The sequence below is a fragment of the Parasteatoda tepidariorum genome, chromosome 3 (genome assembly GCF_982258835.1).
Source record: "Parasteatoda tepidariorum strain Cologne lab strain chromosome 3, Ptep-v5.0, whole genome shotgun sequence".
Taxonomy (NCBI): Eukaryota; Metazoa; Arthropoda; class Arachnida; order Araneae; family Theridiidae; genus Parasteatoda; species Parasteatoda tepidariorum.
The window spans coordinates 104989345-105010851 of record NC_141757.1 but is presented as its reverse complement, the minus strand read 5'-3'; the positions used below and the strand labels follow the sequence as shown (position 1 = coordinate 105010851).

The 21507-nt window shown below is 28.5% G+C and overlaps 1 protein-coding gene across 1 annotated transcript in view; it reads right to left on the bottom strand.

Moving 5' to 3' along the window:
• Window positions 1-15095: 15095 nt before the first annotated feature.
• Window positions 15096-21507, bottom strand: part of LOC107441632 (GTP-binding protein Di-Ras2) — a 57352-nt gene continuing 50940 nt past the window's right edge. The window contains exon 4 of the mRNA XM_016054969.4: window positions 15096-16081. Coding sequence (XP_015910455.1) covers window positions 15617-16081 — 465 coding nt within the window. The 3' untranslated portion in view covers window positions 15096-15616. The remainder of the gene's footprint in view (window positions 16082-21507) is intronic.

The window sequence follows — 21507 nt, the reverse complement described above, 5'->3', positions numbered from 1 at the left end:
ACTTTCGTTCAAGAAGTTGGACCAAGTTCTTGGATGACTGTTTACACAATCCAAGCTCAAAGCAAAACAAGTTTTCATCAATATCAACCACTCTCTGTCCAAGAAATTGGATCGTCTAAACAGGCCTTTAGTTTCTGCCTTGATTTTCAAATAGATTAAAAACTTTTAAGTAAAAGGAAACTATTCACGATCGCAACGCTCGTCTACGCCGTCTGGGGAAAAGACCAGTTCCATGTCAAGACCATCACCTCATCCCTTCTCTTTTCAGTTGTATAGGAATGCACTACGATATTTTCCCATTTCTTCGTATTTTTCGCATTTAATTGTCATAAATATTTTTTAAAAAATTTCCACGATACTTTCTTTTAGAATTATGTTCATGTAGTATTGAGTTCCATACAGTTTCCAAACTTAAAAGTTTTTAATCTATTTGAAAATCAAGACAGAAACTAATGTACTTCCATCTCCTATGACTCTCCACACGCTACGGGTGAACGCATGCGAAGTGTTGCCATAGGTAAAGAGTTCTGATCTACGCCACCTGTAATCGCCAATATGAATCTGAAAACTAGATTGAACACAGTTTTAAAAGAAATTGTCGTGAAAATTTAAAAAAGTATTTTTGACAGTTAAATATGAAAAATATTAGGCAGAGAGGAAATATCGTAGTACATTCCTATGCAACAGAGAAGAGAAAAAGAGGGAAGGGGGAGGGTCAAGACATATATATATATATATATATATATATATATATGGCGCCAAAGCTCCACTTAACATTAACCCATAAATTTTAAACTGGGTCAGATATCATATTATATCATTCTATACTACCAAACCAAAGGAAATAATTATAGACAAATTAAGGTGCCCACAATACGACATAATGTGTAAATATGTATATATATATTTCTAAGAGCGTAAATTGCGTTAAAATGGAGATATTATTGCTTATATCATGTATATTTATCGTTTAATTACTGCCCAATATTAATCTACAGTTTTAAAATTTGATTATGCTTTATATAATAACATACTACTAGGAGGCTTCGCACCCTGCTCGCTGGCGCTCGCCAACCCCCGGAACTGCTTTCGCAGTTCATTTCGGATTGCTTCGCAATCCGATGCTCGCTTTGCTCGCTCATTGGATACGTTCTTAACGTCTAGCTTTTGTATACTTTTTTGAACACTGAAGTTCCGAAAACTTTTCACTGTAGAAAATTCTAAACCTGTGCATTTCAATATTAATTTGAAATTGAAAACAGTTCGCATATTTTTCTTAATCACACTATTCTAAATTTCAGTTGTTGAGAAAAGTAACTGTTGTAAGTTTTGTTTTAAAGTCTTTCCCACCGGAGGGCTAAATCCATGTGTTGTAAAACAATATGAAATAGTACTGAACGCCGAATGTAAAGCATTGGCTTCGATGAAGATAATTTTGTGAGAATGTTTTTGATAATTCGGTGAGAATTCACCCGATTAGACATATGATACTCACTACGTGCTCTTGCGCGCCGAAGCCTATAAATTAAAACGTATTAGCGCTTTATATAATATAGATTAGCCATATGATGCTCACTACGTGCTCTTGCGCGCCGAATCCTATCAATTAAATATGAAAACTGTTGCCAACGCGAGAAAAGAAGTATCATCGGTTTTATTGATACATACGTACGTATTAGCGTTTTATATAATATAGATAACACTTCTCACGATAAAAGAATTATAGACCAATCAGCTAGCTCTCAATGTATCACAATATGTAGGTATGTATAGATTTCTTAATGCGTATAACAGCGCTAAAATGGAGTCCCCATAACTCCCCTTGATATTTGCCTATAACTTTCAAACAAGGTCAGGTATTATATTATAACTTGCTATAATACAATACCAAAAATAAATAAATAAATAAATAATAATAATTATAGACAAATAAGAGGACCCACAATGTGGCACAAAATATAAGTGTGTATATTTATGTTTCCAAGTAAGTATAATAGCTTTAAAATTTGGAAATTGTTTCTCATATACTGTATATATATATCGACCCGTAGCTTACCTAAATATTAACCTATAACTTTTAAACTCGATCAGGTATAATATACTATAACACCTTCCTTACAAAGGAAAATAATTCTAAACAAATTAGGGGACCCTCCATGTAGTCCAATATAGTTACATTGACAAACCGCAGAAATTACTTTAAAAGCTTGTTATAAGTATATACATGCACATTATATAATGATGCACGTATAAATGTCTAAGTGCGTATAATAGCGTTGCAAATAGAGGAATTGCCATGCGTGACCGGTAGGGTAAAGTGATAAGAAGCATCAAATTACTGGTTCCGAGGATCGGGGATTCGAACTCCGGACATGGTTAATATTTTAATATATTTAATAAAAATATTTTTTTCATTATTTATTTTACAATATTGTGACGTAAATAAAATATTTCTTTACTTAAATTTCTTATTTTTCCAAGGGTGTAATAAAAGATAGAGTTAAAATGAAGTAATTTGCTCATCATACACTGTGTATATATATATATATATATATATATATATATATATATATATATATATATATATATATATATATATATATATATAATACATAAATAAATACAAGAAAACACGAAGAAAGTTAAGAAAAACAATTGTTTTCTGTTTTTACATGTTATTTTTACTTTTTGTGATCAATTTTATTTATTGTTATTTTTATAAAAATTTTTTTGAGTGTTCCTCACACTATTGTATTGATATATTTTGCTTTGGCTTTATTGATACAATATCAGAAAGCACTCTGTTTTGCGGATATAATCGTGTGAGCTAAAGAAAAGATTATATCTTTTTTTTTTCAATTTTTTTAATAAAATTTAATTTTTCTTTCTATTTTTTTAAATTTATATATAAACTATTGTTTGTTATTTTTTACTTATTATCCCCCCCCTTTCTTTTTATATGTCTATAATTTTTCTTTGTTTTATTCTTCATTTTGAACTTATATATATATATATATATATATATATATATATATATATATATATATATATATATATATATATATATATATATATATAAGTTCAAAATGAAGAATAAAGCAAAGAAAAATTATAGACATATGAAAAAAAAGGGGGGGGGGAAATAATATGTAAAAAACTAGCAAACAACAGTTTAAAAAAAAAGAAAAAGGGATGAAATTTTATTTAAAAAACCGGAAAAAAAAGATATAATCTTTTCATCAGCCCACACGATTATATCCGCAAAAACTTATTGTTTTCTTAACTTTCTTCATGTTTTCTTGTATTTATTTATTTATTCTATATATATATATATATATATATATATATATATATATATATATATATATATATATATATATATATATATATATATATATATATATATATATATATATATATATATATATATATATATATATATATATATATATATATATATATATATATATTCTATATATATATATATATATATTATATATATATATATATATATATATATATATATATATATATATATATATATGTGTGTGTGTATGTGTAAGTTAGTAATTTGACGAAAGGTTAAACATAATAGATTGCAGGGAAGTTTAGGAAAAAATAATTCAAATTTTTTTTTCCGCATTCGTTAGGTATTACATCCTTTTAATTTTTTTTTATTTAATTTCACTTTTTGCGAAACTTTTTATAGGTAACAAATTTTGTAATATTTTTAAGTTATTCAGAATGACATGTTTTAAAACTACTATTTATAATTAGATTGGAGACAAATTTCTTTTTAGAAAAAATGCAGGCTTTGTTTTGAATTTTTTGTGTGATGTTGTACCAGTTAATAAGTTTAAAAAAATTGTTTACGAATCTTTTTTCTTATTTCTGATAAGTGATGTTACTTATTGTTTGATAAAACTGAGCATACCATGCTTCAATATAATCAATATATACGAGGGTTGCTATTTATATTTCTGGCTTTGGCAACAGTAAGTACATAAATTTAGCAAACGATTTACCATTATAGCTTCATTTGTGTTGTTGACAGTAAATTGAAAAGTTCTTCTCTTTCAAAAAATGGAATTGAATCTTGAACATTTTCGTGCCATTATTTTTCATAACTTTTGACGTGGATTGTCAAGACAAGAGTGCTTCGATGAACTTAATTCTTTATTCAGCGATAAAGCGCCATCCTACAGCACTGTAAAAAATTGCTATAACGAATTTAATCGTGGTCGATGTTCGATCCAGGACGAATCCCGTGCAGGTAGTCCAAAATCCGTTGTTGTTCCAAAAAAGATCGATGCTGTGCGTGAACTGATAAAGCAAGATCGTCATGTGACATACCGTGAGATAGAGGCGTCTTTGGACATTAGTATGACTAGCATCAATAAAAAATTGCATGAACATTTGAGCGTAAAAAAAAATTGTTTGCGTTGGATCCCGCATAATCTGACAAACGCTCAAAAAAAGGCTCGTGTCGACTGGTGCAAGAAAATGTTAGAAAAATACGTTCAAGGTACACCAAAGGCTGTGTATAACATCTACACAGGTGACGAATCATGGATCTATGCATATGAGCCGGAAACAAAACAGCAATCAACTGTATGGGTCTTTCAAGACGAGGCAAAACCAACAAAAGTTGTTCGAGGAAGAAGCACATCGAAACAAATGATTGCCTGTTACTTCGGCATTAACGGTCATGTGGCAACAGTGGCGTTGGAGCAACGCAGGACGGTCAATTCTGAATGGTACACGACCATCTGTTTGCCAGAAGTCATCGGAGAAATTCAAAAAAAAGCAGAAGAACAGGCGAATCATTCTTCATCATGACAATGCGAGCTCTCACACATCGACTCAAACAAAGGCATTTCTGACGGAGCGAAAGATCGAAATGATGGGTCATCCGCCGTGCAGCCCTGATTTGGCACCCAATGACTTCTTCTTATTCCCACACATCAAAAATAAATTACGTGGACAACGATTTTCGACCCCCGAAGAAGCGGTTGATGCATTCAAAACGCATGTTTTGGAGTTACCTTAATCGGACTGGAAAAAGTACTTTGAAAATTGGTTCAAACGCATGTAAAAGTGTATTGATCATCATGGAGAATATTTTGAGAAACAATAAAACCAATTTCGATCCTACATATTTGTTTTTTCATTATTAGGCCAGAAATATAAATAGCAACCCTCGTATATATATATATATATGTATATATATATATATATATATATATATATATATATATATATATATATATATATATATATATATATATATATATATATATATATATATATATATATATATATATGTGTGTGTATGTGTAAGTTAGTTCTAAGTCGAATGAGGAAAGAAATAAAAAAGGAAGAAAAATTTTTTAAAGGAGAAGAAGACTATGATAAATTTAAAATTTATATAAAATTTCCTTTAAAAAATTAAGAAAAAAATAAAACGTCCGAAAACAAAATAGCAAAAGGGTATTTATATTTAATAATCAAACTTAGAATTTTCATGTTGTTGATGTAAGGTCAAAATTACTTCATGATATGGTGTGGTCAAAGTTATTTGTACGAAATTTAGCGAATCAATATGTTACTCCCTGTTACATATTAATACGGTCTGAGATGCCGTTCTTTCATGAAGGTAATTATGCTTCTAAAAAGTCTAATTTTCTGGCCAATTGATATTCAGCAAAATAAATTTTGCAAACATTTTTAATAATTTCAGAGCTTTCAATCTTCTTTTTTAAATTGAAAAAAATTGGCATTTTTTTATTTAAATAAGAAGTAAAATTTTAAAATTAATGTCGAATTATAAGCTGTGAACTTTTATCCTTGATGATACAACACAAGTACGAAACGTAGCTTAAAATATTTTTTTTTTTTTTATGTGATAAAAATATTCCAAGTGTAGTTCAATATAATGGACTCAAAAGGTTAGCTGAAAAAATTACACTAAAAATTCAACAAAATTATTTTATTCAGAAAGACTAAAATTTTACAAGCTGCGCAACATGTTAAGATTTATGAGTGAACAAAAAAGTAAATGTAATAATCATGATTTCAAAAACAAATATAACTTTGCAAAACTCAACAATGAAAAGGAACATATCTAAAACTAAACATTTGTTTACATAACCTACTTTATTACAAAAGTTTTAAAAAAAGTGTTAAATGATCCACATGTGCTATAGATTACACTTTTTAATGGCACTGTGTGGAAAACTATATTTACAAGTTGAAATAGGTCATTCCTTTAAATTTTAGCTGCACATGGTGGTCCTTTTCGGAAGAAAAAACAATATTCTACGAGATAATATATATATATATTTAGAAGAATGAATATATGTGTTTTGGAGAAATGCAAGTTAAGAATTTCTTTTAAATATTTGATCAAGGAAATTGATATTCGATCTACAATTAACTATAATACAAAAATACGTAAGAGGTGTTTAACTAAATCTAAAAACTCTTTTATCAATCAGTAAAAATATGAGTATAGTATATATACTTAAAAAATCTTTCAAAAGCAAATGAATTTGGAAATGATGTTAAAAGTAACATTATCTTACAATAAAAATGCATGAAATAAACTGCTGTTCATTACAGTCAGAGCTAGAAATTTAATAAAACAGCACCATTAACATAAAGAACGGCCTAAAAGTATGGCGTTAAAACATATAATCACAAGTAAATGACCTTGAAGTAAGATTTCAAGGTCAGTCAATACGCTCTAAAAACACTTTTATTAAGTTTTTATTTTTTAATTTCTTTTTTAACATGTTAAGCTGTGATAAAAATTAGTTTTCATTTTAATTAAAAATCAATGACGGAATTGTCTACCTGTAAATAAAAAATTCATTTTCAGTCTATGACAAAAAAAAGTTTATGAAATATGTATCACGTTTGTTTTCATCTATTGGACATATTTTCGTGAAATTTTTGAACTAAAGAATCGTAAAATGACGATGAAATTAGATAAAAAAGAAAAAAAAAAACTCCATTTACGGGAATTTTTTCAATTGCACTACTGTTAAGGGAAAATGTTGGGGCGGTGGGGTAATTTAAAATCATGTTTTGTTTTAGATACTTTTGTGCCAAAGCTTTCAATAAATATAATGCTTTTCTATTATGTTTGCTGCCATTTATCATGCAAGAGTTCTATTGTCCTTTGAGTTGGACTACTAGGTTAAGCAAGTGAGCGATAATACCGAAGTTACAGAAATAAATTCGCATTGCATTTAAATAACATCTGAAGATAGGACTAAATCCAAAGTTTAATATCAACAAAGCCAGAATTCTCTATACAGTAAACAGCATTAACTTTTCAAAGTAGAATAAAAAAATTCTTAGTTATTCCGAACTCATTTTATTGCTTGCCATAAAAACCTTATAAAAATCTTTTCGTACCGATCATTTTAAAGTAGCTAACACTAAGAAAAGTTGACAGCAATTTTTCAGAAATTAACATGGTCGATAACTTGGCGAGCGAACAAGGCAGGATCACGAAGTGATTCTGATAATGTTTTAACTCGTCTTTGAGGGTGGTGAGCAGCAGCAAATAGGGGGTTGACCCTTCGCATTGATTGGTATGAAAATAATCCATTTCAGTGAAATGTTTAACTAGAATGACACATTTAAAATTTTTAAAATTTGTGTTGTTTTATCATGATACAATAATTCAGTTTAATTCTGCAGTGAAAGAAGTGTTCAATCAGGTAATATCAGACAGCTTCCGTTTCTTGAGATTATTTATTTCGTAATCATCTAATAGGAGTATTTTTTTATGTATTAGAGAGTAGTTCAAGATCACTTTATGGCAAAAACCGATTAACTCAAAGACTTATATCAAATAAATTAAACACTTCAATTAGAGCTCAAATTAGAGACCCATTTGTTGATTAGATTTGTAGCGTCAAATGTGGCAATTGAAAAACGCATAGATTAGTTCTGTACACAGAAACTGAACGCAAATTTAAAAAAAAAATATTTAGTTTAAAAATTGGTCAATTTGAAGTACGATTTCCTATTTTTTTTTAAATTATGGTTACTCCTGCAGATCTTTTTTTTTTTTTTTTTTTTTTTTTTTTTTTTTTTTTTTTTAAAGGCCGCATTATCGTCGAGCCTTGGTTACCAACTTTTGTTCAGGATAGTAGCTGACTCTATCATTAGTGTATGGCGCTCTACAAGTCAAAAATTGAAATTTAATTTTGAACAAGAATAATTTCAATGGCTCATAATTGATAGACTCTTAATAGGAATTTCAATTAGATTTTAAGTTGTCTCTTACCTTTTTTTTAAAAAAAAATTTCGTGAATATTTTTTCCTGTTAGAGTGTGCAAAGTCAAATATTTTTCATTAAATATTAGCGTTTTTAGAACGTATTGATTAAGATACAAAATGCTTTTGCAAGCTGGCAGACAAGAAATAGTCTAAAAATGTTAAAGCTAATACTTCGATTGAAGGAATCGAACATTGATTTCATTTGATTAAGGTTAATAAAGAACACTTAAATAATCAATAAAAATCTAAAGATATCATTGATACAAATAAGATATATAACTTTGTACTATACAATTTAATTGTAATGCTTTTTATTCATTTTAAAAGAATACTTAATCTGTAATGCTGCAATGAAATAATATTAGATAATAAATCTTCAGAAATAGTTGGAATGATAAATTTTTTAAGGAATCGGAATCCATATGTATAAAAGTGTTCATTAAATGAAAGCTATATGAGTAGAAAATTTCAGAAATTTAAGTCTAAAACAACTGGTTAGGAAGATAGAAACCTAGAAGTATTTACCCACACAACACAAAGGATCCCAAAAACTTATTAAGAAATATGACATGTTAATACATCAAAAAATAAATAAAAAAACTTCCAAGATAGCTTACAAGTATTTTCATTTTCTTCTTAGTTAACATTTATTAACACAATACGCTGTTAAAACGTGAAAAATGTAAATAATACCAAATGCTCTTTTTAGAAACAATATGGAGTCGAATGTTGCTATTTTATGTTTATATTATATACGTTAAATGTTATGCGTCAAAAGCTTCGTGGGACCACCTATATTTTAAAAAGCAAATTAATAAACAAAAATAATGTAGAGTAATTACAATTGCATTCAATTTCACAATTTTGTTCCGCTTAACACTGCTCAATTCATTATCAAAATTTTTTAAATTCACATCTCAAGACATTTCTATTAAGGTTCAAACCCAAGTTAAATATTAATCTTGAGGGATTGGATTTGTTAATAAGGATTAAAACCAAAACACACAGTAAGAGATAGCAAAAAAAGTTTCGATATTTGTTGTAGGTTTACATTTTACAAAATAATGTGACTGGTATGTTCTAAGGGATTAAGCAAAATCTGCCAGCAATGTAAAAAATGCCTAAGTAAATACCCTAGAAATGTTTTTACTGGGAACTGAATGTTATGTTTTCAAGTTTACACCATCTTAACACTTTTTTGATTTTATGTTTTTCAGAATGAAAAAAAAAAACACTTCTAAGACATTAATGAGTTTTTTTTGTGTTGTGTGAGTATACAAATATAATACATATAAAAACATTTTGATCATTCAAATTGTAACCTTTATGCATGTAATTTTATTTATTTGCAACGTAACATAAATGGAATTGATCAATTGCTTGGTTATTTTTGTTCATACGAGCTACAAAAAGTTATAGATAAATGTTGAATTTTAAAACTTGTCCATTAAAATAAAATGTTTTCATCAGTATTGTGAAAAAAATAAGAGTTTTAAATAATTATGACTATAATTTCATATACGCTATTTGTTTTAAACTTTTATACGTTTCATTTTAACTGTTGTTCAGAACTTAATTTGAATTTTTATATATTTTCGTTTGAAAGAACTTAAACGCAGAAAATCTTTTTCTGGAATTTTTAATTGCAATTATATATTCGTAATCAGTGACAAAAGCAAGTTTAAGTATCAACAGAAGCGCTGCTATTATAATTTCTTTTATTTATAGTATATGTATGCGATAAAATTAAATTTTATAACAGAATAATTAGAGAATCAGGAATTATGATAAAATACTTGAGAAATGCTTAATTTTTAAAAGAATTTTTTCATTTAAGAAGAAAATTATTCTATAAGAAAATATAACACAATTTATGCTAAGGAAATATCAGAAGATTACAAATGATGTAAACGATAATACGAGAAGAACAGAAATGATGTTAAAGACAATACAAGAAGAGCACAAATGATGTTTAATACAATACAAGAACACAAACAATATAAAAGACAACATGAAAAGAATACAATTTGTTAAAGAATGAGAGATACTATATAATACATTTTAATAAAAAAAAAATTGTTTCAACAGGCACTCTTTTTTACACAGGACTTTTCACGAAAAATCAATATAAGGCAAAAATAGAAAGAAGAAATGCTGTAATAATAAATAAATAGAACGTCATATATTGCTACAGCAAATTTCATTATTTGCTGCTTTAATTTTATCACTATATATAGTCGTTGATATAATCGTTTGATATCTGCAAATAATAGTCAGACATATATACAGGTGACTAATTCAGTACAATCTAAGAACGTAATGCTTTACCGCAGGAAACTAGATGCAACATGAAATATTTGTATAATATACGAACATGCTTAAATATATATATATCATAATAACAGTCGCGAAACATCATCAAATATAGGTGTCGTAGCAAACTATCTTCTTAATCTTAATCGATCTCTTGACAAAACAATCACAACAATTTTCGATATGTAAAGCAAGTTTATATACTTGTCTATTTTTAACATTTTGTGGTCCTATAAGTTAAGAGCATTCTACATTATTCATTCGTTTTAATTCTTTAAACATAAAGTAATGTTCTAAATAATTTAAGTTTAAAAATAATTATGAGCAGATTATTCAGAGTAATTTTGAATTTTGTAAAAAAAAAAATCTGAAAACTTCAATTTAATTTTTGTTAACTTACTTTTAACTCGAATTTTTAAGAAAAACAACTTTTCAATATTCGGTAAAATAAATAAATGAGCCAAAATTTTTTTAATTTATATAATTTAAAGACAAAATTATATATTAACTATGCACTTTGTTTTCGTTTAAATAATCATTATAAGCTATTATCTAAAAATTTTCTGTTTCACATTTTTGAGTGTTTTTAAGAATAATTATAGTGAAAAAAAATCTTTTTACAGTCGTATCTGACGTTATAATGGAGCATTTTTTACAAAATCAAAATAATATTTTGCTTTTGCCTCCTAAGATTGTTGCCACCTAACGTTAAAATGTATGAAAATTCTGCATACTTAAAATAACATCTTTAAATTGAAAAGTTTAAACTAATTCAAAAACGTTTTTTATTAAATTATGTCAAAATAAGGCCTAGATTATGTTAAATAATAATATAAGTTTAAAATATAGCAAATGATACAATTTGTGTGCATACAAATCTATAAATGTTTAAAAAGTAGAATCATTTTCTAATTTGGTAATTTGGAATGTTTTTTGTTGAAATAAAATAAGCATGCAAAGAATCTTTCGTGATATCAAATTTATAGATTTGCCAAACTTTTAAGAATATATACCGTATTAGTAAGTTGATAAAAATTTGAAATCTACCCTTAATAAATTTCTTAATTTTAAGTGAAATAAAAGCTTTAACAAAGAGTTTTTATCATATTTTAACATTCGAAGGCATCGGTTTTACTTAATGTTGATACATATGGAATTTTTACTCACAGTGTGTTTTTCTGATATAGATAGAGACACTTTAAAATATAGAATTTTAGTTAATCAGGTAGCAATTATAAGGAGAAAAAGGAAAAAAGTGAAAGTAAAGGGAAAAAGTGATACAATTTCTGAGACCGTTTTATGATCTGAGCAGAATTTTAAAGAAATAAAAAATAAGATTTATACATTGTTTTATTTGAGGAATATTAGCAATTATGTCGCAATTTCAAGGTTGTTTTTGTAATTTACTTTAAAAGTTACAATATAAAAATGAAATATTTTGCTGTTGGAAAATATGCCTCTCTATTTCCTGGACAAACAGACATAGAAAACAAACACACATTTGTACCTGACTAATTAATTCTTTTCGCATAATGTCTATTCAACATTAGTATTAAATAAGCTGTTGTCCTCTGGGCGTTACAATTTAAAATAAAATTGAAGAATTTATTTAGATAATAAGTATCAATAAATTAAATAATAAAAATTCTCCTCACCAACAATAATAAAATAAAATAGTATTTCTTTTTATAAAAAGTGGATTATTATTAGAAATAAATAATATTAGAAGTAATATTGATAGTAATAATAATGTGTATGATTAATTTGTAATGTCGCTTTTTTAACTCAAAACTGCGTATTTGGATTTAAAAAAAAATCAAATCGATTATGTTAAATACTAAGAGTTAAGAAATAAATATTACAAAAATTATCTTTAATATTTGAATCATATCTACGGGCTTTGTAAAGATGCAATTTATCTTAAACTACAGCTTAAGAAAAATTTCAAAAAGCATTCGCCAAAATGCTTTGTATTCGATGCACATAAAATACAGTTATTTAATTGCCTTCTTGCTTTTTGCTTCTTTTATACCTTTTGATGAAGGAAAGTAAACTATTTACCAGCTAGTTTTAAATAGTTGACAATAGCTAGCTTTAATTATACTACAAACACAATATAAAATTTTATTGCAATAGAAATATTCTTCATTGTATTTGATTTTTAAGAACATCAATGATTTAAACATATTTATAATCCCAAATAGTTTACAAGAATAATTTCTTAACTTTGAAGTAATTAAGAAGTATATATGTGATTTTGATGGATGAATTCAGCGTTTACCTAAGTGATAATTGATAAAAATAATTTAATGATGACAAAAAAGGGCACCATTTAGAATTGAACGCAGTGTATACATATATATTTTGAATTTTCATAATTTGTGCGCTTGAAAATATATAATTTTTTACCGTATAAAATATCATAATTACATTTAAATAAAACTTGTTTAATACTGATAACAATGATGACAAAATAAGCATGTTCTTCAAATCTAGTTTTTGTTATAGACTTAAAACAGCGAAGAATTTCTATATTTGGATAAAGCATGTAAATTAACATATTTTTTTGATAAAATAGTTATAATATAGAGCTAGCCTAAATGATTTATCATGTTTCAAATGAGTGTTCATTAACAAGCATACGTCGTACAAAGATTGATCATGCATGAGAAGATACATACATTCATCAAGTTTCAGGTACATACAGCAAATGTTCACGGCGCTCACTCTTGGTACATATTTCATATTTCAACTGTAGTTCAGGTCCATTCATACATTCTATAGCAATTTTTTCCATTATTCATCACAGAAGCAGTGAAAACGTTTTTAGAGTACTTACAATGTTATTGACAATGTTATAGAACTTCACTGAAAGATATCCCATTGAGTGAGGTCTGGAGACCTAAGGAGCCATGTCAACGGAGGAACATCACCAAAACCAACAAGCAATGTGACAGTTCTTTGAGAAAAACGTGAACTGGATTACGGTTGGAAATGCTGGGTGCCATCGATGCACTTGGGTGACGAAACTAAGGTGTACTTGGGAGACCATAGGGGCGCAGATTGAACGTTTGAGGTATGTGTCAGTGTATGCATCTTTTCATCAATAACCCATCTTTGTACGCTGTATAATTTTAATTCAACAGTTCTTTTAAACCCGATGAATCATTCAGGCTAAACCTGTTTTTTTTATTCTGTCTACAGTGGATTCGTAACTTTGCATTATTATTGAAGAATATATAGAATTTTCGTGCTATGCCATAGCTGTGAAATATTAAATTAGTTATGAGTCAAATTATGTACAAAGTTTTGAGTGAACTTTTTGTTTAATCTTGAACTACTTCTGTAAAGTGAAAAACACAAAAAATCTAATTCCGTCTTTTTGTTCTTCTCACTATAACTGTATACTACTTATTACAGTGAAAGCTGTACACATGATAAACTACCATACTGTAACCAATCAAGTTCCAGTCTATTTATGATGAAGACAACACATAATGACAGACCGAACTAATGTTTTCTTGTTCTTGGCTCATCCGACTTAGAAAAACAAGATAAAATGGTTTCAGGTGAAAAATATTGTAAGCTTAAATAGATAGATTACATATAACACTTTTCTGTAAGTCTTTATGAAAATATAAATATTCAAATCCGATGTACGGTCATGAAAAAATGTTAGTATATACAATAAAATGCACCAAGGATATATTTAGATTTTCTTTTACATCAATAGCTCTAAGAGAATATTATATTTCTAATAGTTGATATCTTAAGATTAAATATAGTATCAAAAGAAAAGTCACAGCCAACTAGGAATCGGAGAGATAACAAAGCTGCGTCCCCATTTGTGCTCTAGAAGATATAGTAATATGTAAGCTCTACTTTAATAATAAGGCTTTCAGCTTTTCTTCACACATTTATCTCACTTACAAAGCTGCTTCGTTAGAATGATAACAACAAAAAATGCTGCTGATGGTAAAGACAGTACTCTTGGCCACTATGGCTATAATTCCTTATTCCACTCATAGACTTTTTCTTCTCCAATATTTAACGAAACTGCAATATTATAAAGTCCTACTTAGTAACTATCATCTAGCTCTAACCGTATTTGAGCCATTTTGAGAAAGCATTTTGCAAACAAATTGATGCCATTTTCATGCCTTTATAAGAGTTTTCATGAGAGAGAAAGAGAGAGAGAGAGAGAGAGGAATAACAAGCTTTTAAGTAAATTCTTTTTAAGTGGACGAAGGAAAGTGAATAATAATTGAAGTGTTTGGTTCCAAAACCACTTAGCAAAATCATAAAACGTTTTTATTGTGAAAAAAATTTCACAATTTTTTAGCATATTTTTTAACTACTTTTAATTAGAACCTTAAAACACAGCAGAATGTTATCGTTTTTTTAAAAAACCAAACTCTGGTTGGTTAAAACTATTTTCAGAGAAAAATAGTGAAAATTCTTCGTTTTTTATGATAATGCCTTTGGATAAGGAATAACCACAAAATAAAGCAGATAGTTATTTATTTAAAAAACCAAAATTAACGTATCTAAATCGACTCATATCGAAAGCAGCTCCATTAAAAAGGCTTGAATCGAAATGGAAAATTTTTAAAGAAACAAAAATAATCACATGACGTGCAAAATTTTTGATGGTCTTGGAACCGAAGGCCACAATTATAGAACGAATCACAAGTTTAGAGTCTTTTGAATAGCTTACCCTTAAAAATGTTTTTTGATAAAATGCAAAATATCCTCCGAATTAAAAGACATTCAACAGTGTTGATTTCTTTCTTTTCTTTTAAACTCAGTTTATTTCGCTTAGTACGGGCCTTAAATCACAGATGAAGTCAGGGACGATAAGTTGTTCTCACGTAAACGATGAAATGAAGAAAAAAAAGCACTTCGTATACTTGTATAAGTAAACAAAACTCGTATACTTAGTGGGAGAATTAGCTCGGTCTGTCATTTATTTTTCGAATCAGGCCTCCTTTGGTGCGTTGTTCTGTATTCACATTATTACACATTTTCCTTGTAGTTTCTCTTTGCGAAGCTGCGATCTTTTCTTGCTCGTATCCATGTTAAGACTCACGTTTCGCCTTTTTTCCATGTTTAAAAGTTCCTGGAAGAGTTCTTTTACGTTACAGTTGGTCTTCGCAGACGTTTCCATGAAACCACAGCTCCATCTCTTCGCCTGTTCCTGCCCAGTCGTCGTTTGCACCTCTCTAGACTCGGCTTCGTCACACTTGTTACCCACAAGCATGATGGGAATGCCCTCCATGTCTCCACTTTTGACTTCTTGGATGACCTCGAAGATGGGACGAAGTTCTTCTAGAGACTGTGCGGAGGTCACAGCGTATACAAGAATAAAAGCATGTCCCTTGGAGATGTTCAGTCTCTGCATGGCAGGGAATTGGTGACTACCCGTCGTGTCCGTGATTTGAAGAGTGCATATGTTCTTGTTGCAACTTATTACCTGAAAAGAAGACAACAATGATGTCACTCAGATTTATGAAAATATTAAAAAAAAAGAGGAATTTATTGGTGCAGACTGTCCATCATAAGATGAACTTCTGTCAGCAATGCCGCCAAGCTTATACAGGGTTTACCCTATGATGGACAAGTCAATAAATGCATCGAGAAATCAAAATACATAATTTAAGATCAAAATTCTCATGGTATGAATGTTTAAAATTTAAGAGGTGGCTACACTTAATCATTTTAATTTGTAAATTTGTCACTATAATTTATCTTTCAATTTATTTTGCTTCACATTCTACCTTTGAAATACTGATAAAGGACAATTCTTTTCGAAACGGCATTTTTTTTTATTTGAAGTATTACAGATCTAATCCCATAAGGTTCTCACTTAAAATTTTGAAGAAATTCACAAAAGTAATTTTTCTGACGCTTGTAAATACGATGATTTTCGGAGTGTTTGAATATTACGCATAGTTATAAAATTTTAGAAAAAAAAATACAACTTTTGTATAAATTAAATAATTAAAAAAGATTTTCCAGCCCTCTGATCGCTTGACTTGGAATTTCTAGAATTTTCAGGAAACTGTGCTTAGGTCAAACTAGAAGGCTTTTCTCTTATTATATTCATAAAACTTCCAACCAACCCAGAAGTCTTAAAGTTCCAGAATATTAATCGAGCCCATTTGAGAGCAAATGCTTTAAAACTTTACTGTAAATTAAAACTGAATAGCAAGCATTCATATTTGCGTGAATTTTTAAAATACTGCGGTAGTTTCAATCATATTAAATAAAACGCGAAAGCTTCAATTTTGCTACCTCATTCATTAATTAGGAAAATTATCAATTCAGTGCAAACAATTTAGTACGAGCCGCTGGTGGCTCAGGGGATAGAGAGTTCGCCTTCCAATGAGGTGAACCGGGTTCGAATCCCACCGATGGCTGGTCGTTTCTAATTCTACACCAGGCTCGAACCGACCACAGTGCTGCAGTAAAAATATCCTCAGTGGTAGACGGATCATGGGTTAGAGTCCCTTCGCGTCAGGGTAACCGGTCTCGTGGTCTTCCTCTCCATGTAACGCAAATGCGGTTTAGTTCAGTTTAAAAGCCCTCCACGAAGGCAAATTTCTCCCAACACTTAATCTAGGAGTTTCCTTGTCTTCTGGATTGGGTTCAAAATTACAAGGATACGGAGTTAAGCACTAGCAGTCGTAAATCCAAAATTGGGTCGGCTGTTCAACGACGGTTATTCAGTACAAACTCACCCAGGGCACATTATATAAATTTACATCACCTAAGTACCATCCGTTTGTTGGATGAAATCCAGCGGATATCACAATAATTCCATAAATATAATAATTCGGAAAAATGGAAAAGTTATTATTTATACGCTCAAGATTTCATAGCAAGTTGTTAATTGTCCTTCTTACATTATCCATTCAAACATATGTATTGTTTCTTTTAGTTTGAACTTAAAAATTAAAGTATTGAGAACTTATTGTTTATTTAAAAAATAAGAAAACAAATCTTACGTTGAGTAGGTTTAATTGGTCTTAGACAAATTTCAGATTGTATCAATATGTTATTAATTATGTTTGACTCAGATATTTATTATTCATTCTAGAAATGCGAAATTCTTAAAATCTACTCAATGAAAGTCAAAGAAGTAGCGACACAAAGAATAAAAAAGGTAAAAATTTTAAAATTATCTTTAATAATTAATATTACATGAAATACGAATTCAAAAACATTTTTCATACATACACACAGGATAACTTATCAAATCTTATGCGATTTGCACACAAGCATAGAATCAACTTTGTTTGCACTGCAAGATTTTTTTTTCATAAAAAGAAAATAAAATTTTCATAATGATAAAATTGAACTACCTAGCTTCTTCAAATAAATTATATTGATTAAGTGATTCCTAATGAATAAACTTAATTTATATTAGTAATATTTTATACGAAATATAAAATATAATTAGTGAACTTATAATTCAATCATAAGACATGTATTAAGTAGTTGCACAGTTTATTTTTAAACCATGAATTTGCAAACAGCTAACAATTAAATTCAAAGTATTTCTGTTAATAAATCAACCATTTTATTCAAGTACAGACACTGAAAAGTAAGCTCATCTTTTCTCATAAATAACAAAAGTTTCTCGAATTTTATTAAGCATCATTAAGTTAATTTAGTATCTTTTTTTGGAAGATACCTTAGTAAAATTTAGTTTCCAAGAATTTCTATTTCCCTAAAACAAAAATAAATAAATTAATTAAAAACTTATAAATTTGTTCCAAGCAACGTTAAAGTTCATTAAAGACTGGAATCTCATTAGCTCCTAACAAGTAATTGATTAATTAAATCAATGTTTTTTTTCCTTTGAAGGAAAGCTAAGGAAAGCAAACAGTAATAACAATAAAACTTGGTGTCTTCTCACCTGGCAACAGAAACTCGAGTTTTAAAACATAGAATAGAAAAGAAGTGAAGTGAGAGGTTTTGTCAAGTCAACGTCATTTTTTAATCTCAAACAATCTTGTTACAATTTACATTTCTTTTTGATAAAATCTTTCGTGCAACTTTTAATGAATTTCATCGTGATTATGCTGGCACTAATTAGGTATTTAAGACGGCAGGTGGAAGATTCTCGTAATTTGACGAAAGGTTAAATATAATAGATTGCAGGGAAGTTTAGGAAAAAATAATTCAAAAACATTTTTTCGCATCCGTAAGGTATTACAAATCAGCCAACATAGAATAAATTAATTTACATCCTTTTAATTTTTTTATTTAATTCCATTTTTTGCGAAACTTTTTATAGGAAACAAATTTTGTAATGTTTTTAAGTTATTCAGAATGACATTTTTCAAAACTACTATTTATAATTAGATTAGGGACAAATTTCTTTTTAGAAAAAATGCAGGTTTTGATTTGAATTTCTTGTGTGATGTTGTACCAGTTAATAAGTTTAAAAAAATTTTTTACAAATTTTTTTTCTTATTTTTGATTAGTTTTATCAAACAATAAGTGATGTGACTTACTGTTTGATAAAACTGAGCATACCATGCTTCAATACAATCAATATATATATATATATATATATATATATATATATATATATATATATATATATATATATATATATATATATATATATATATATATATATATATATATATATATATATATATATATATATATATATATATATATATATATATATATATATATACTATAGTGTTCGAATTAATTGGGACAAGCAAGATTTTCTCATTCGAGTTGGTATGGGATTGCCAGTGATGTCCCGAACCGCTTCAAACCAGTTATATGTGCCTTGAGCTGCGGTGACGGATAGACCTTCACTATAATTTACTCGCCTAACTGGTTTTAGTGTATTTGTAGTTCAGTTGTGAGCATTTCAGTGTGGAAACTGGTGGTTATAATTTTGAGTTTAGTCTAACGCAAGTTATGTGCTTATAAAAGATTGATATTAGTCCGAGGAGGCGCTCTAAAATTCTCGCTCTTAATGTACACACTTCTAGACTGTAAGAGACATCGCTACAGCAGTTGGTGTAGGGAAATCTAGTGTTTCTAGAATTCTTAAAACATTTTAAGATTCCGGCTCATCCTCTCCAAAAAGAAAAGGAAAATGTGGACGCAAACGGAAAACTACTCCAAGAACTGATAAAAGTCTAATAAGAAATAGTAAAATTAATCCAAGAAAGACGAGCACAGACCTCCGAAGGGATTTATTGGATTGTGGTGTTGATGTGAGTACTTCAACTGTACGAAAAAGGCTTCTAGAAGTTGGACGTAAGGCAAGAAGACCAAGGAAAAAACAATTTCGAACTCAGAAAATTATGAAAAAACGTTTAACATGGGTCAGAAAATGCCAAAAATGGACTGTAAATGACTGGAAGAAAGTGGTTTTCAGTGATGAAACACATTTATTTGTGCAGGGACACGAATCAAGTGTAGTTAGACGAAGTGAAGGCGAAAGTCTGAGACCAGATCATATCCAACAGACTGTAAAACACCCTTCTAAACAAACGTTTTGGGGTTTCTTCACAACAAATAGCACTGGAAGCTTAGTGCCTCTAAAAGGCATGAGGAATTCAGCCAAATACATAGATATATTACATAGTAGGATTGTTCCATTGATGGAAACATTCGTCAGAACATTTCAACATGATTTGGCCCCTTGTTACAATTCCAAACTGGTCCAGAATTTTATGCGAGAAAACAAAATAAAAGTGCTTGATTGGCCTGGTAATTCACCAGACCTAAATCCCATTCAGAACCTGTGGCATATTCTAAAAAATCGCTTAGCCAAGATGTATTGCACGACAGCAAAACAAATTATAAAAAGTGCTATTCAAGTATGGTTCCACGACGATGAAGTCAAGAACATGTACGCTACACTAGTGGAATCAATGCCAAAACGTGTTCTTGAAGTCATATCTGCTAAAGGAGGACATACTTCATATCAATACAGACATGTATCAATGTAACTTAAGGTATGTAATGATTAAAAGCTAAAGTTTCAATAAATCACTTTTTTTTCATTTGTCCCAATTAATTCGAACAGTATAGTATATATAGATATATATATATATATATATATATATATATATATATATATATATATATATATATATATATATATATATAGATATATATATATATATATATAGCTACATTTCTAAAACTAAACACTGAATAAAAAACAGTTTCTATGGGTTTAGTGGCTCAAGAGCTTCTATAAGCTGAAAGTAAAAATCTTTCAATATTACTCACTATAGATAACAAAATTCAATGATGCTATATACTAGGCTATATACTATATACTCTAAATCAAAAAGAACTGAAGGATCAATAATTTATCACTAAAGTTTACTTATCACGGAACTTATTCATCTAACTTGTCAAGGAAACTAATATAACTAAGCTTCTAAACTAAACTAAAACTGAAAATAAACTAAAACTACTTAAGCTTATCTTTAAATATGTTCCCTAATAATGTGCACTTTTTAATTAATAACGAAAACTGTCATAATTTTCGAAATTTTTTTAAAAGCTTTAGATTACTGAAAATGTAATAAATGAATGATGTTAATAATCATAAGCATTTTAAAACTACTCTAAGAAAAAAAGTATGGAAAAATTACAAGAGCATGATACAATTTATCGTGTTTCTTTCTTTATGAGAACATCAAAAGGCACAGTGATTTTTTACGAGACCATTTGGTAATAATTTTGATAAAATTAACAATAAAATAATGTTTTATAATCTTTGTCAAAACTTCGTAAATAAGGAAAAATTTGGTAATTTATTATGATACTTAGAGCATGGTCATAGAAAACATTAATTCGGTTAAATTTACTTTTCAGTTTTGTATTTTTACTAAATGTTTCGTA